General features: G+C 48.6%; 1 protein-coding gene across 2 annotated transcripts in view; it reads right to left on the bottom strand.

Moving 5' to 3' along the window:
- ACSS2 (acyl-CoA synthetase short chain family member 2) overlaps positions 1-11576 on the bottom strand; it is a 34486-nt gene extending 22910 nt beyond the window's left edge. For both annotated transcript variants that reach the window (XM_069807283.1, XM_069807290.1), the window contains exons 1-2: positions 11382-11576; positions 10896-11091 (exon numbers count right to left, since the gene is read on the bottom strand). In XM_069807283.1, the coding sequence (XP_069663384.1) occupies positions 10896-11091; positions 11382-11505 (320 nt within the window). In that variant the 5' untranslated portion in view covers positions 11506-11576. The remainder of the gene's footprint in view (positions 1-10895; positions 11092-11381) is intronic.
- Positions 11577-18445: the final 6869 nt, after the last annotated feature.

Here is an 18445-nt window from a genome sequence, read left to right as displayed (position 1 = left end):
CATGCCAAAGCAGGAGCCCCGTGCTCTGCGGAGCATGATGTGCTGTGTCCACATGCTGGTTTTGGCTGGGGTCGGGTTCATTTTCTTCATGACAGCTAGTATGGGGCTATGGTTTGGATTTGTGCTGGAAACAGTATTGATAACACAGGAATGTTTTGGTTACTGCTGAGCAGTGCTTACACAGAGTCAAGGCCTTTTGTGCCTCTCACCCCACCCCACCAGTGAGGGGGCTGGGGGGGCACAAGAAGTTGGGAGGGGACACAGCCAGTACAGCTGACCCAAGGGATCAGGCATTCCAGACCACAGGACGTCATGCTCAGCATATAAAGCTGGGGGAAGAAGAAGGAAGGGAGGACATTCAGAGTGATGGCGTTTGTCTTCCCAAGTAACCGTTAAGCATGATGGAGCCCTGCTTTCCTGCAGACGGCTGAACACCTGCCTGCCCATGGGAAGTGGGGAATGAATTCCTTGTTTTGCTTTGCTTGCGTGCACGGCTTTCACTTTCCCTATTAAACTGTCTTTATCTCAACCCACAAGTTTTCTCACTTTACTCTTCCGATTCTCTCCCCCATTCCACTGGAGGGAGGGAGCGAGCAGCTGTGTGGGGCTGAGCTGCTGGCTGGGGTTAAACCACCAGAGTCCAGCCCCCAATGCCCTTTCTCTCCAGCCCAACAGACTCAAATGCAGGCATTACCATACCTGTATTTTACAAAACAGTTAAAACAGTGTATTTCTAAAGGGACACTGGGCCACCATCTCTATGCTCTATGATACGATTAGGGAATCAGTCTTCTAATCACCTTTAAAAACAGCCATATGGAAATGCACCCAACACCCTGCATGGCTGCTAGTGTCCCATAGGAAAAACCACATCAATCTTTCTGTCCTTCCTTCTCATTAAATATATTCTCAGCTACTCTATTTGCAGCCTTTCAGAACCTGAACAAGTACCAGAGGCATCTAAAGAAATAAAATTTATCTTGTGCAGTCCAACCACTGTTCACTTCACCATACCCTGAGCAACGCCTGCAGCACAGTGCCCAGATGGAGGTGGACACTTCTTCAAAATAACTCATTTATTTATTGACCCTCCAGAATTCCCTCCAATTTTCCCACTCACCTGCCAGGCTACACCCTAAAACCTACTTCAAGCCCCTTTTTCTAGGCTGTGGGGTGCTCAGACACCTCTAAAGTAACCAACACCTCCCAGTTTACACTGCTGCTGGTTCATCAGCCAAGGTGAGTGAGTGAGTAAACTCAATGTGATGGGGTTTGTACAGCCTGTGTTCACACCTGAGAGCCAGAACACTCAAGGGTAACAGTTTTAGAGAAGATAGGATCGACAGCAGTCAGCAAGCCCCTCTTCAAGGGAAATCTACTATTACTTTGCCACATTTGGCAAAATACAGCAGTATACAAGTAATACAGAACACATGTAAATACCCTGGTGATAGTGTCAGCAGCCATTCTGCGCTGATGGGTATCTGCTCAGTGGCAAGGGAAATTCTGCTCCTATGTGGCTTCCCATTTTTCCTACTTGCTTGATATTGAGTAACCAGCAAGTTAGGAGGATATGCATTAACTCTAATTATGTTCTTACTTTCTTAAATATTTTACAGTGCAGGAGAACAGCCAATGAAGAAAAATGATAGCTTTTTACCTATTTTATTTAGAGGAAAGTTTAAGATGTTTAAACAAACTAATTTTAAAGTTTATTTTAAACAAAATGATTATGTAGTGTTGCAACAGAGCTCATACGCAAGATTTACGCAGTAGGTCACCGAGTTTGACAGACCTCAGCCAGCACTTCTAACCCGGCAAGCCAAATGCACAGAATGCTGTAGAAGAACGTGAGATTTTGACACGAGAGGAAACACTTTAGATGTTTACCATAGGTAATATTTTCAGAGGAGCACGGACTATTTTTACCAGTCCAATGAGAGGAGAGCTTATTTCCAGCACAACACAGCTGATTCCTTGTTTAAACAATTTGCAGCCAGGCCACGAAACATACCCTGGATGAAGCTTCTGTAGGTAAAATAGTCAACAAGCCACCTGCAGCTGGGAAATACCCCATTTTGGGAAATACTGCATCTCTCAGTGAAGCATACTGCCAAATTTTCAAGACCTTCTAGAAACACTGAAAGCCAGGCAAGGTGATTTCAACAGAGGCTCAAACAATATCCATCAAGGCCATGATTAGAAATTAAACTTTTAATCAGATTTTTGGTGGACATTTCAACTTCATGCCTCAGAAGCTTTGACAGGTGATGGCCAGATGTCACCTGCTGGACTGTCATCTTGTTCCATACATCAAACATTTCTTAGAAGATGGCCAGTGGCAACAGGAATGCAAAACATGTTTCACTATCAGGTACCCAGGTGTGAGAAAGTAACCAGGAAGGCCATCAATTTCCTTGAGGGATTCCCCTGAAGAAGGGAGGTGACATCTGCGAAAATTATGGGCTTTGAATTTACAGAGAACTGCCAGGGCTCACAATTTCATATCTTACCACATTTCGACATTTACAACAAGTGATGTGCAGAAACGTAAACAGAGAACTGAAACCCTGCTCCAACCACACATAACAGCTCTGACACAGGGCTGAGCACAGGAGGAAAATGCAAGCTCATTGTGTTGGTGAGAGTCAAGAGGTCTTGTCAAAGCACTGGCAATCAATGCCACAGCTTGGGGCACAGAAAGCCCACCAGGCACAACAAATGCAACTATCCATAGGAAAAACGCCATGCTTGGAACAAGCACCCACTTGCACGTCTTCTGGCAAAGCCTGATCACTTTGTCCCCTGTAAACACTACTACTCAGAGCAAATCTCATCCACATCAAGCCTGAGTCCTTGTCTACTTCTGCTCCATTCACACCAGGGTGCCAGGGGAGAACACACAAGGTATTCACACAGTTAAAATAAAATAATCAGGTTTTCTGGTCCAATGAGCAAACTGAAGGCTCTGATCTTCCATGTCCTGAATCCATACAGGGGCTCACCATCCTCTCTGTCCATGAACTCCATTTACACACCCCAAGTTTCAACTCTTCTGCCAATATCCACAATATGGCATCATTGCATAACTGTGGTGCCCCTCCCAACAGTAAGCAAACTACTCTTAAAACATATCAAGGTGCCTGTAATATCTGCCAGCGTTACAAGTTTCACAGACGTGAGAAAATCCGGGACCTATTGTCTGTGCATGCATGCCCCTCGCTACTCCCCCAGGTAGTTATTGTGCAACCACACACCCAGAATCATGCAGAAAGGTGCCTTTGGACAGGGTATAAGCCAACATTTTAAGACAGAGGTGTAAGAAGCAATTAGTGAAAAATTATTAAATCTCTTATGCAGAATCAACAGAGCCAGACCTTTGTCAAAGCAATGAGCAGCATGAGGAAAAAATACTAAATAAGAACATAAAAGCCACCACAGGTCTCTTTTACACAGCAGTATTGCCCTTCAGCACTGGGATATTCACAGCAGCTCAGCCAAGAGCCCTTTAGACTGAAACAAAATACCATGCTGGGTCAGAACCAGGGTTCGGTGTTTTGTCTCCAGGAGCAGCAGTGGGAGATGCTGTTTATGGAGGGCACATGAGCCTGGCCACCATCAGCAGTTCAGTTGCAACACTGATCCTTGAGCGACTTGCTGCTGGTCCTGAAAACTGACCATTAAAAGCAAAGAAGCAAAGGGTAAGGCTAAACCAGCTCCATAGAAAGACCTTTTTTCCATTCATGGTTAAATTACTTTCCTGAACAACCTTTGTGGGAAACCTCATGAAGGTGGTCTGAAAACAGCCGGATCGGTGTGCTCAGCGCCACCCGCCTTGCACTCCAGCAGGTCTGCCAGCAGGACTTCACAGCAGCTCCGTCACCTTTCCCAGCTGACTGCACTGGTCCATGCACACAGTGACCCAATTCCACTGTACCACTAGGGATGCAAGTCAGATTTATTGGTTTCCAGGACCCCCTTTCTATTGCCCTCTCTAGAGAGACAGAGGCTGGCAACCTTCCAGTCCTTGGTACAGCAGCCCTTTGCAATAATACCGCATACCCTGGCCAGCAGCTCTGCAATTTCACATTCAAGTTCCTGCAGTCCTCTGGTGTGCTTGCCATCTAATCCTGGGCACTTACTGACATCCAACTTGTTTATCTGGTCAAATACTTCCTCGATATTCCTTGTATTTATATGGACAGATGCTGTATCCCTGCCAGCAGCAGCTACCACAAGTTTCAGAGCAAAAGGCTGGGAGCAAACAGCTCCAACAAAACCCAAATGAAAGCTGCTCCCCTGATTCAAGGCTGCTACTGCTGTGTGTTCCCAAGCAAGAAAGCTTACACGACCCCTTTCCTCACTGCTCAGCCACAGAGCAACCACACAAGTGCTGCCCGAGTGCCTTCTTTCTTTACAGACTTGATTTAATAGAGGAGAAAAGTACCATTCTGCCTACAGGAGCAGGATTACAGGTTATGTGAGCTCAGTAAAAGCTACTTCCAGTGAAAATCTTCAATAATGCTGAACACCCTCCCATGGAGGCACAAGTTCAGGGGTGCTTCTGAATGGACAAAACCACAGGAGACCACAGGCACTGTGTAGTCAAGTGGTCACCAACCTTTAATACTTGTCTCCTTCCTTCACTGCACTGCAGAGCAGAACAGCACAAGGCTAAGAGCACTTCCTGGCTCCCCGCTCCTGCCCTGCCCTGCATCCTATGACAGAAAAGGCTCTGCAGAGCAGGAATGGGACTTGAGATCTCCAAAACATCAAACCAACCATCCTTCCCAGCATCTCCCTGCTAACCAGCATGTGTACCTGACAGGGATGAGTCAAGCTCTGCTTTCCAGCCAGCCCTCAGAAAGGAAAAACAATTTCAAGTGACTCCGTGCCTGCCAGCTGTCCGAGTAACATGGCACTCAAAAACCCTGACTCACAGCATCCAGGAAAGCACACCCCCCACACTGGAAGCCCACAGGATAGTACCTGCCTAAGGAAGGTAGGTATTTTGCTGCTTTCACATATTTAGTTCATTCCTTTGGCACAATCACTCACCTGGTAGCTATCCTGGAGATTTCCACTAGTAATAAAGAGGATATAGGATGCAGCACAGAAGTACAAGCCATTAACAGAAACACTTGGGACAGAAGAACCTGGAGATATGACAGGAGAAAACTGGCAGATGCCGGGTCTTAGCACACACATATGTAGCCTTTGGAAACAAGCTTAAGACCATGATCCCTATGTTTTCCAGCCCCTCAGGCCAAACCAAGAATCTCCAAGCCCTTAAGCAGGCATCACCATGCTGCTCTGGGGCAGCACCATCTTTGTATCTCATCTGCAGCCAAAGCCACAGTAGGACAATCAGAGTGATCACACGAAATCAGTTAATTTTGAGTCCAGCACAGCCTTGCTCTAAACAGCCCACAGCTGAAGATGGAGACTCAATCCATCAATGGAGAAAAGCCAGGGAGCTACACCTGAGGACAAGCTATGAGCCCCTCCTGTCCCAGTTTGCACTTACATACGAGCATCTGAACACAGCGGCTGTTTTCACTACTACTACAGCACTAACCATGCTGGTTGGTGACTGTCTGAGAACTGGGAGAGGAAGAATTCCACCAAAGAAATCAGGAAAGCACATGACCTGGGTGTGTCTGAGCTACAATAGCTACTTCTTTTACTCCTTGTTCTAATACTAGGTTTCTATTGATGCTCCCACCATTCCCAGTCTTGCACTACCCATGCAGCTCAGAGTCAGAAAGGGGCCCAACAAAGCAGAGGTGTTCTCATTTGGAGGTGTGAGAAACGCCACTCTAAAGCATTCAAGCAGATGCAGCCTGTTTTGTAAACCCCCTCCCTGGCTGGAAGATTTCACAAAACCCACCAGAAGACAGTTACACTTTCTGTGATGGAAAGCTACAACTATCATTGCCCTTGAAGGAGGGTACAAGATCTCTGGCTTAATAAAATACAAGTACAGTCAACGTATTTTATTACCTACTTTAGGTGCACCTAATCTGCCCAATTTTCAGAAGCATTGTACTGCCCAGCAATGCTTCCAATATAATTAGTATCTGCCAAGACCACCAATCTATCACTCCACTCTCAGCACACGCAATGGGGAGATGACATGGATGGCTGAGGATGCACCCTAGAAAGCCTCCCTGATTTTCAGGGCTGAGTGGGGCCACCCCTTTTCCCATGGAGAATCCCTATCAGGGAAAGGAGCTGTGCTGACCCTGGGTAGTGCTGCGAGCATAAACCAAACATATGGGAACTCTTCTGTAATGCTTCTCACTGCTGTAGAGCTTACTCAGACTCCCCTATGGAAGTAATGCCTCCACAGTAAGAATAGGGGAAGAGCAGCATTGGGTATGGCTATTTGGTAGCACCTGCAATATAGCTTTGACTGCTCTCAGCAGCCTGCAGGCACACACCTGCAAATGTGTATCAGTAAAAGCAACCTTCCCAGTGATGAATTTTTGTTCTTTAAACAAACTGTGTGATTTAGGGACATGATTTCACTACCAGAACAGTGTTGAAAGAAGGTGCATCACTGGAAGTATGACAAGTCATCCAGGAAGTTACCAAAGAAATGAAGAGTCAGTTTGGCACAGGACGCTCAAAAGTCCTGAAGCCAGTGGGAGTGGCAGAGCCAAGCGCATTGTGTAGAAGCTGGCTACCGTTAACCACTTCTGAATGTCTGGCTGTTAACAGCCAGCATCCTCAGTCACAGCATCTGTGCATATGACAGTAGTGGAAGACTGATACCTGCAAAGGTATCTAAAGAGAAAAACAAACCACAGTGCTGGTCTGGATTATGGAGACCAAGCACTTCATTCTCAGCAGTTTAAGGCAAGATTATTTCTGTAAAAAGAAGAGGTCCAGACCTTTACAGCAGAAATGCAACTGAAACACAGCTTCATCTGGCTTCAGTTTTGACTCTGGGATGGCACATCCCAGAATGAAGCACGCCAAGGTGAGGAACAGATCAAGGTGCAGCAGCAGTTCACAGGGGCCCCAGGAACCAGCAGCTATAGTCTTGTCCCATTAGGCCCCAGCAGCACATTTAGACCAAACCAGGGTCTGACAATCTGTATCCTCTCTTGAAGGCTGCTGTCCAAAAAGTATTTCCAGTTTCCTAATAAAAACCTCCAGAAGTGCTCTGGACCATTTTTTGTTGTTGTTTTGGGGGGTTGGTTTTTTTGTTTGTTTTTTAAACATGCTCTACAGTTGTTGGTTTTTTTCCTTTATTGGAAGAAATCTCACAGCTACAAGCCACTAAATCCTTTATTACATTTAAAAAAACAACAACCAACCTTCTCCATTTTATCTTTGCATGTCATGTTTGTTCTAGGCCCAGAATGGGAACCATAGGCAGTTACTCCTTTGTTTAAACAAAGCTCCAGTAAGCTCTGGCAGCCTTTTCTATCTTTGTTTCACCTCTCTAGATGTGTTATTTCATATACAAGCATAAGAAAGCAGAAAATTGATACGCTCTCCCCAAGATGACAGAAGCCAGCAGCACCCTGCTAAGCCCATGCACCTAGGCTACAGGGAGGCTAAAAATAACGTGCAAAGCACTACCTCCTGCCCCTGGCCCCTGATCCCACCAGGCACCACCAGTGCTGCAGCTGGGGTGACTGATTTGAGAAACAAAGGCAAGAACTTAGTGCTTCAGCTATGCATAGGTTACATAGAGAATAGGCTTCCAAGCATCTTCGCACCCCGGGGTCTAATTAAAGAGAGTTTTGTAATAAGTGATGTTCTTTTTGAATTCCCACCTGGTTACATTTTTACCTCCACAAGCTGCCCAGGCTGATGTTTATGAGACATTATTAACAGGCACTTCAGCACAGAACTAAGGTTTTGTTTTGTTTGTCCATGTGATGCAGGTATGCCCACAGCATAGTGAAGGCACACTGTGCTCCTGCTCTAATTAACACTACCCACCACAAAGTCCTCAGCATGGCTTCAGGTCCCCTGCAAATGCCCTCAAGCGTCCAAGCTAGTCTGCCCAGTGCATTTTGCCTGCCATGCAAAAGCCATCATAGGTATCTACATGCACAGTAGCCGGTGTTATTGACTTCAGCCTTTCCATGCAATTATGAAAGAGATTTAACTTCTGAGAGCAGCACTTTATCAGAAACATTTCCTGGAGCTTCTGTTCCTTTTTAGGCCACATCAGCAATAACAGAGAAAGAGGAATCAAAAGTAGCAGAAACAAAAATACTTGCAACGTTCAAAAGCAGCAAGAGATATCATAGTGAAACAGGCAACAGGGTAAATGCAAGTGTTTCCTACCAACTCAGGATGGTCGTTTTGAACTACGTAGTCCTAACAGCACCAAGAGGATGATACCACAATAGTGAACGTCACCTATGTACAAGTTCTGCAGCATGAAGCAATCCCATGTACTGCCCTTTGCACTGAAAGAGCAATTCCATGTGGCTTGGGATTAGACGTTCTGAGTGGAGCCAATTTGGGCAGTCCTAGACTGCTGGTGGTGCAGGAACCTTCAGAGCAGCTTGACCATAACAGATCCAGATAAACCACCCACTCCTTCCAGTCCATGCAAAACTTGAGACAGCCACAGTCAGCAGCGCACAGCAGCTCTGAGTTTTGTCAGGACACATCTCTTCTCAGAGACACTCAGCAATGCCTCAAAACATCATTCACTTTTTCCCTAACTTCTCTTCTGTGAAAGCAAAGACCATGGTCTTGTATCTTTTCAAAGCTGTCACAGAGCTGACAGTCACCAATACCTTGGTACCTTTTCCCATCTAGCAGGCTACAGACTTTCTTAGAAGCAAGCAAGCAAGCGGCCAAGGTATTTAAAAAAAAAATTCAAGTTTTTCCCAGGAATCCTCTTTGGCTTTCAGAGGGTCTCATTTCTTTTTTGACCTTTCATGGAGTGTGACAAGTCTCAAGTGTTTTAGGAAAGCGGGCTCATTCAATAGTGTTAAACACAAAACGTGAAAGGACAAGATGACAGCAATTACATTTTGTTATTGAAGAAAAGCATGTGTCCAGAGAGGCATGCACACGCTCCTAGAAGAGTAATTTTACAAGTCTCAACCCTTAGCCCCACTTCCTCAAGAACTCAGTACCACAAGTTTGCAGGACAGCACCACACACATCATGTTCAGTGTGCCTCTTCCATCCCTCCCACCACCATTCCCAGCTGACAGCTGCAGACACCCCAGTGCCAGGTTACTTGTGACAGAGCCACACTAGGAGAGTTTATCCCCAAATAGTCAGGGAAAACTGTCTACCAAGGAGGAAGAGAGACCTTATTTTTCAGCATTGTAAGCACCATGACTGACAGACACCCACCATTTTAATATCCACTCCAAGTTTTGCTTAGCATCACAAATACCCCCACAAAGGCTGCCAGAATAACTAACAAGAAAAATCTTAAAAACCAAATTAAAGCTGTAGGCTGCTGCCTAGCTGTCACCCAAAGATTTATGTGCAAGAAGAACAACGCACCCACTTCCTCCATAAACCTCAGCACAGCTGCCAGCACTGGCCTGCCAAATGGCTTCATTTGCTGGCACACCTTCACCTGAATGAGTTTACAAAGGAGTTTTCATTCAGGACCTGCAACCATTTTACATCTGAGTAAGTTAGAGAATGTATTTGACTAGCAAGAAAGTAAATACTTCCCATCATTTCAACTGTGTCTTATCAATATGATTATTTGCTAGGCAGTATGTGTAATTCTTTTACTGGAACAGTAGCTCTATGGATAGAAACTCTAGTATGAACCTAATTTTACAGTCACAGCCAGAACTACACTGGTATAAACATGTTCCTTTTTGTAGCAGGATAGCCCCTAGTCACCTTTATGCCAGGTGACTGGGGGTAGCCTTCAGCTGCACAAAATCACTTAGAGCAGCACAGCTGTTCATCATTGGAGGATCTGGTATTTTTATTGCATTGTCAGTAAGACTTCTCCAGCTACTCCACTGAAGGGACTCACCATAACCCAACAAGTTACTGTATCCCTAACAAGTAGTACATTTAATTGTGCTTCTGCACTGCCACATACAGTCATACCAATGCAGCATAAATGCATGCTAGTTCAAGGGAAACAGCAAAATACATGGGTTGGCAAGGCCCTGTTCTCAGTCTGGGGACTCAGCTCTGGTGCAGCTGAGCTAGTTTAGTAGGGGAGCATTAATTCTGGATCTCGGACATCACCAGTGAAACCTATTTTGCATCAATATGAAAATTTCAAGTTTCACATGACTTTTAACACTAGTAACTACTCTGGTGAAAAAAAACCAAAACACAAACATACTTCAGATAGGGCTGGAAGTTAACTTTTCTTCCCAAAGATAGCATAGAGAAGCCAGCCTTTTTGAAAGCATCAGTGTTACACACATTCAAGTGCAAGGAATCAATATATAAGCTCAGGTTTTAGAAGAACCTTTCTGCCACAGGATTGGAAACTTGCCAGACCCACAAAACACAAATACAGGAAATATGGTTTTTATTAGCTTTTTGCTGTTGGATGCTAGCTGTTCCTCATCCCATGGCTCTACCTACATCTACCTACTTCGCTAGAGAATTGTGGCACCTGCCTCATACTATCTAACTGCTCTTAGCTTTTAGCAGGTACAACTGCAAAGGCAGCACTGGGAGTCAGGACCTCCCCACTGCTATGCTGGGCTGCTTCAGTGCATCCTAGGACAGCCAGAGAAGCTTCACTGCACAGCTCTTCTCAAACACACAGAAAGCAAACACCTGCTGTACCTAGGCAAAGATTAAAGCCTCTCAGGTTTTACCACATTTTAATTCACCTTGGTAAAAATCAGCACTGTTTGTACACTTTAGCATGCTGTTTACACACTTTTGACACCATAATAAAACCAGAAATTTACCAGTAAAAAGCAATTTTGTCCCCAAGTTTCTTCTCATTGACATTTCTGTCCAGGAGGTTGTAGCAGATGTTGGTGGTCGCCCCTTTCATCCACTCGATGAAGATCTTCCCCTTCGTCACATCGAAGTTGTACTTCAGAAAGGGTCCCGCATGCTGACTCTTCCAGTAAAACTCTTTAGCAATGTCACCCCAAAATTCTGCGAAGGCAACGGCCAGAGCTCGTCACCCAGAAACAGGCAGGATAAGGAAGACGACACTTCAAGGGGCAAGCCCCCACGCTCCCGCACCCCGCGCGTGGGGGGCTCGCTGCGGCCCCAACGCCCCCGCAGCCCGGCACCCCCAGCCTCGCTCCCCACCACACGCCCCGCGAGCAGCCCCCGCAGGAACCGGCGACGCCTTGCGGGGACCGCTCCCCCGCCGGCCGGCCTCCCGCGCCCCGCCGCGGCCCTCCCCCGGCCTGGGGGGAGCTCCCGCCGGCAGCGCTCACCGTGCGGCTCCTCCACGGAGCGCTGGTAGAGGCGCTCGTAGTGGGGCAGCGAGGGGACGTGCGCCGCCGGCAGCAGCTCGGGCCGCGGCCGGTACAGCCGGGCCTGCTCCTCGGGCAGCACCATGGCGGGGCGCCGGCGGCTCCGGGCGTGCGAGCGGCCGCCGAGCCCGCTTCAAAGCGGCGCGGAGCCGGGGGCGGGGACGGCGGAGGCGGCGGCCCGCCCTCACGGCGGGCGCTGGGGGCGGGGGCGGCAGCGCCGCCCCGGAGCGCCAGAGGCGGCCGGCCCGCCCGCCGCGGCGGGGCCTGCGGAGGCCGGCGGGCCGCCCCGGGGCCGGAGCAGGCCCGGGTAGGCAGGGGCTCGCCAGCGCCCGGCTGCGGGGCGGCGAGCGGTGTGTTCCTGTCAGCGGTGCGGTCCTGTCAGCCATGTCACCCTGTCAGCCATGACCCCCCCCCCCCTCCCCGTCAGCCATGTTTCCTCCCACCCGCCATGTGCCTCCTGTCAGCCGTGTCCCCTCTGTCACTGGTGTCTCCTCCTGCAGGCCGTTGATATAGAGAACGAACTGCTAATTGCTTAATGGTTGTCTCTCTGTAACTTTACATACCAAAGACTGGCGTTCGTCAAGGATTAAGCCTGTCAGAGACTGGTACTTGGGAGTGATGAGCAAGAAGGAACCATGAACAATCACAAAACTTAATTAAATGTTTGATGAATTTACGATCTTGTCCAGAAGGCACAAGTAGAGGCCTTGCTTGAATAGATAGGGCCAGAAAAGATAAGAACTCCTGCCTTTGTTCTCGTCCTTGTAGATAATTTAGCTTAAACTAACCATATGGTTTTTACACCACTACTGAGAACTTAGATAATAAGAACACTAACGAGCACTGATGTATCAAAACATGTAAAAGACCATACTGCGCAGAATCACCTGAGGAGGGTCAAACAGCAGACAAGTGAGGAAGACTATGGAAGACCACCGGAGGACTCCTGAAGACCACCAGAGACCTTCAATGCGCCTGCGTAAAGGACATTTGCATATGCTAATAGTTTCCCGGAAAACTAATGAATACGTATAACATTTCTCGGAAATCTAGTGAATATGTATGTAGAACATGTACTTAACCTGCACAATTAGACCTGACGGTGTGCACGATAGGTGAAGCGATCCCCCGTGCATCCAGCGCTGCCAATAAAGAATACCTACTTAGTTAATCAAACTATTAAGTCAATTTCTCTGAATCACCGTGTCCCCTCTGTCACTAGTGTCTCCTCCCGCCAGCCATGCTGCCTCCATTAGTGGTGTCTCCCCCTGTCAGTGGTGTCCTGCTGTCAGCCATGTCCCCTCCTTCAGCGGTGTCTCCCGGTCAGCCCACATCCCCCCATCATCAGCCAAGTTCCCCCATGCCAGCAGTGTTCCCCCATTAACAGTGCTGCCCCATCAGCCATGTCTCTCTGGTCAGCGGTGTCCCCTGTAAGCCATGTCCCCTCAGGGCCTGTCCCTGCCACTTTGCCAGGCGCAGGGGAACAGGCCAGGGCGCCATCGATGAGATGCTCCTTCACCAGCCCTGAAACAAGCCCAGAGGCCATGGCCATGCCCGGTGCCCAGCCCCCTGCAGAAAACAACCTTTGTTTCGATTCCCGAAGCTCCACTTCCCCGCCACTGACTGGCTGGGTGAGTACAGTGAGCCACGTCAGTTCACTGAGCACCTTTGCCCCTGCAAAAAATTGTACAGCTCTTGTGTAGTTAGTGAGAAATTAAACAATTTTTTCACCATGAAGGCAGTCAAGTGCTGGAACAGGGGCCTAGCGAGGTGGTAGGGTCTCAGCCCTTGGAGATAGTCAAAACTCAACCAGACAAGCCCCCGAGCAACCAGCCCTGTGGGAGGAGGAGGTTGGACCTGGGGTCTCCCAAGGGACCAATGTGATTCCGTGAGTCTCTGGCCTTAGAGGCAGGAGCTGCCTATGGTGGTACCTCCCGCAGCAGACCCATTGTCAGCTCTGTCCTTAACATCTCCCGTGTTGAGCTGGGCTGCCCTGATGGCATTGCCTAGGTAGGCTGCTGAAACCTTGAATGCCTCTTCTGCACTGGGGAATATCACCCCTTTAAGCAAAGCTCTGCTGTGCCCAGGGAGCCTTAGACAATTTTTGTGGTGGTTTGGGCTAGGGCCAAGGAGCACTCAAAAGATAAAAGGCCATAACCTTGAATTTGGCACAGGACTCCTCAGGCTGGAGAGCAGTGGTCAGGTGTCAGTGAGCAGGTACAGCCCACTCCAGGATCCTTGGTGTTTTCCATGGTTCAGTGCACTCCCTGGGAGCATTGCTCTGCTGTACACTGCAAGAGATGCAAACCTGTGGACTGGTGAGCATCATCTGCCACTCCATGCGATGTTCTCATGAGCAAAGAGGCCAGAAACAGTTCTACAGATAAAAGTGGCTGGTGCTGGTGCGTATTGTCTATTAAGGATGCTCCCTAGTTTTGAAGGGCATATCTGTGCTGCAGCTCCCTGCCCTGGTGTTAGTGTGCTGGCTGCCCACACTGCTTGAGGGCAAAGCTGCTTCTGTGACTCCATTTGGGAGTACATAGCTGGTTTCCTCCAAGATGAAACACAGGAACGGTTCAGATGATACTCCCTCCATGGGCTGTATCTTGCAGGCAGCATCACTTCAGACATGCTCTACACCTCCCCAACATGACCTCAGCAGGCTTTACACGCCAAATCGGCCAGCTGCCCTCACACCACATTGTAGCACATGTAACAAAGCTTCCTTAGGCATATGGTATAAAATTACTGTCCTGGAAAGCTGCAGCATGGCCTCATATTATTCATTTCATTGTTATTAACAAAAAAATCACAGGAAGGAATAGTTAGATCTTAGAGTGCAGGGGCTCAGTCTCTACTAGTAAATCACATGGATGAAGGCGAAGTCTCCAGCACAAGTCCACATCCATCCAGATGCCCAGTTTTAGCACATTCCCTGTTGGAGTTTCAGCCTGGGACCACCAGTCTGCACGCACAGGCTCGCTCCATGGACAGACATAGTACAGATACAGCCAAACCTTCCAAGGTATTTCCCTCCACCAGCCAGCACTATCATTACCTCCAAGTTCTCTATTACAAAAAGAGTTTTTTGAAGAAAAAGTCAATTTGGCCATGCAGCCTGGGCCCTCTGGCATGGAATTTTTTTAAGCTCCCCAGGAGCTACAGGAGTTACACTCCTCCAGCACTCCCCTTGGAGTCATGGTCTAGGCACAACCCCATGAGTTTTGGGGTACACATGGCACATCATTTAACAATGCCAACTGGAAATCACACAGATCCTCTCCTGAGAAGCGGGACAAGCCCAGCACTTCTAAAGTCCTTCAGAAGCCACCTCATACTGAAAATTTTCTATTACAAATTGCCAACCATTAGTTTTAGCAGCCTCCATCTCAAGGATTTTGCATTTACCAGCCAGCAGGGCTTAACAGCTTACTAACAAACCTTCTGTTCCCCTACATGCCAGGCAGGGGCCTGTAGTTCACCCCACTGCTGAGAAAGGGTTTTGTCACTCTCACTGTCATGGGACAGGTCCCCCAGAGCCAACAAAGAAGTGGTTTGCAGATCTGGGAGATACCCTCTGGTTTCCTTCTCATTGCCTTTTGCTTTCAGTGATTTGTCCAGCTGGAATTCTCCACCAGGCTCAGTGACAGCATGATTTCTCTCCAGCAACTGTTGCCTGCTGTGGGCAGGATGTATTGAGCCACAAGGCCAAGGCAGCACCATGTCCCACCAGCCCATCAGCGGTCCTCTGTCCAGCATTGCCCAGTATGTGCTGCTGCAGCCAGGGGATTTTGTTGTTGTGCTTCAGCTCTCCACAGCTGTGGCCCAGGAAGCTGCCTGATGAGGAGCAGTTGCATCATCTCTCACAATGCACCTGCAAAGAGGAAAACTCAGAATAGCCTCCTCAACACCTTTTCCCATGCTCTCTCCTCTTGCAGGAGTCTGATAACCCTCCAAGCGCCTGTGTACAGAGCCACGAACCACATAGTTGGTACCATCAGTCAGCCCCTTGTGTTGTGGCACAAACACAGCCCTTCTCAAAATTTCATTTCAGTGGTCCACAGCTGAAATATGGACATGTCCAGGCCACCCTTCAGTGATTTTATAGGGTCTAGAGAAAGGGCTCCTGCTGCGTGACCATGCTTTGCTACTCCAGCTCCCTCCATGCCAGGGCAGCTTGCATCCAGCTGGGCTCCTGTCCTGAAAGCTGATGTGTGGTGGGGCTGGATGCTACAGGGTTTGCTCCAAGCTTGGCTCCCAGCTTTCCTCCTGACTCACCAGGCAGCCCTGGAAAAGCAGCTGCATTTTGGGCCCTTCATTTCTTCTTCCTGTAAAGGAATAAAAGTACATAAAGGGTACACATTAATGTATATTAAGGTCTTTTGCAGAAACTCAGAGGGTCAAAAAAAAGATACTGGCCAGGATACATGGTGCCTTGCTCACATTGTCTGCTTGGGGTACTCTGGAAAAAGCCTTTCTAGTGCAGCACCCACAGCAGCTCAGTGGCCATGGTAGGACTCTTCACTGTACCTTCCCTGACAGGTAAGACCTCAGTCTTAGAGATGCTGGGGATGGGGGAAAGAAACTGGAAAAATCAGAAACGGCCCATGCATCTCAGGCCTTCTGTACAGTGGGGTAAGTGGGAGGCAGCCTTGCATGGGAAACTTGCATTAATTTGGGCAAAGCACTGCTGTGGTAGAGCAGTTGACTCACCTGGGTGGCTCTACCTGGGGTCGCAGGGCATTCCCTTCTGACTGGCCTTATTGCCAAGAAGTGTGTGTGTGAATCACATCCCTGTTCATGCAAATAACTAAGCATATCAGATATGTGGTAGCTTGAAACAAGCAGACCTCTTGTCCCTCCACCTGCCCCACCCCCTGCCCCTGCTCACTTGATCCAAACTCCCTTCCACTCTAAAATCCACTTGCTGATAAATCCATGTGAGTTAGGAGTGGTTAAAACCTTCATGCCCCACTGAGTGCATGCTGCCAATGCACCTCAGAGGGTCTCTCCATGCTTCTCGCCATCTCTGCCGCCACAGGGATCCTACTGAGACACATCCCAGGAGTGCTGTGGCACAGCCCTCCCATGGGAGCACACATCCATGTCACTGGGATGTGCACTGGGTGAGGATATCCAGTTTGCCTGGGATGAGGCTCTGCTGAGCATGGGCTCTGCGTAGAGAATGATTTGGGTCAGATCTGGGGTGCTGTCAATGTGAGCTACTTTGGGGACCAGCTTTGAGCAAAACCTGTGGAAGGGCCTCTTCTGCAGCTGAATGTCTTTTTTTCTTTGCCAAAATCTGGAAGTGCAGGATGCAGCACAGCAGGAAGGATGAAACCCACAGCAGTGGAGGAAGCAACCCAGGAAGGCAGAGGTGTCTGAGCAACATGAAGGTCAGCATGATGGCTGAAGCCCATGGGCTTGCATGGAGGAAGAGGACAGCAAGCCATGTCCTCTCCCACTGTCCACTCATCCTGGAGCATCTCCTGGACAGGGCAGCCTGGACCAGGGCCTGGCGAGGCCATAACAGATCTGGCCAGGCAGGTTCAGCAGCTTGGTGATACAGCTGCCAGTGATAGTAATCAGAGAAGACATCTTTTTAGCATGGACCAAACCCCTGGTGAACATGTCATAGGGCAAACAAACTTACGCCTTGCATGGACATGCCAGAGGCAGTGGCAGGCCTTATCAGAATATCCTCCAGTGGGAAGGGAAATTTTTCTTGAACTATAGGTGACTGCAAGGGCAGGGAATTGAGGGGCAGAAAAAAAGAGCAAAGGATCTGGAAGGAATCCCAAGTGACACCAACAAATGCTCCTGGGACCTGCAAAGCCAGCATGAGAGAGGGAGCAGGGTGGATATCTGACAGCAAGGGTCAGCTTATGGCCTGGCTGGTACTGGCAAAGGGATGTACTCAAGGTTAGCTACATTAAAATGGGTCTGTGGTGCTCATGCTCCCGGCAAATACCTGTGCTGACCCTTGTGTGGGAGACGACACACAAGCAAGCAGCGGAACTGCTAGCAGGAAGCTCAAGACTGGCATGGCTGGTGCTGCAGGCTCAAATGTGCCTGCAGGGACAGAAGGGAAAAGCACTGTGCAGCACCATGATCACTCTTGGATTATGCCGCTGGCATCCCCCTTCTCCCACACGTGACAGTACTGTGTGGACTCAAGCAGTGTGGATCCCCAGAGCAGTATCCTGGGAACAGTGAAGCCACAGCGAGCCAGAGGAGATGGGGTGGGAGGATGTGACCGGGCTGTGGATCTTCCTGCTGGGGTTTTCTATGTTAATTTTCAGCACGTGGCCAGGCTGGGCAGCCCTTCACTTGTGATGAATGAATCAGCACATAGCGGCAACAAGGTTAAACACCAGATCGCACAGGTGACTCCCCACTGATGACACTCCTCCTCTGCATTGGCTGCAGAGGAAATTTTAATCAGCACCGTGATAACAGCCTTTCAGTCCTGCTGGGAGTTATCAGCTCCTTTGTTTGTAAATGTAACTGCTAAATACCAATATGGCTCTGGGTTTTGGCACATGCCAGCTCCACAGCCCTATGGTTCATGCAGCCTCCCTCCCCTCCAGCTGCCTGCCCCCAGCTATCAGGGTATCGGGGTGTTAAAACAGGCTGGGTTGTGCTGAACACAAAGATCAAGTCCAAGCTGTTTCCTTCCTGCCTCTCCTGTCACTGGGAGAGAGACCTCTGAATTTCAGGCTGGTTTAAGCTTCCAAGAGTAGCTGATGAATATCAGAGCCTGGTAATTTAGCCCTCTGCAGAGTACAGACAATATATTCATAATCATTTTACATGTAGATGAACTAGTCATGCAATCAGGGTTATAAATCAAACCCAGGAGACATGTTAGTGCTGTTTGCCTGAGCTTTTTGAGTGATCTAGCCACAAAAAATGCCTGTCTGTCTCCTAGAGGGGACCAATTAACCTTATAAAGATGCACTCTCCTCTCACAGCAGCTCATTTGTTTACTTGGGCTCTGCCGGCTGCTGCTATTTTCATTCTGG

The sequence above is a fragment of the Haliaeetus albicilla genome, chromosome 2, assembly GCF_947461875.1.
Source record: "Haliaeetus albicilla chromosome 2, bHalAlb1.1, whole genome shotgun sequence".
In the NCBI taxonomy this organism is placed as follows: domain Eukaryota; kingdom Metazoa; phylum Chordata; class Aves; order Accipitriformes; family Accipitridae; genus Haliaeetus; species Haliaeetus albicilla.
The sequence above is the reverse complement of the archived record's forward strand: the minus strand, read 5'-3'. Positions and strand labels throughout refer to the sequence as shown.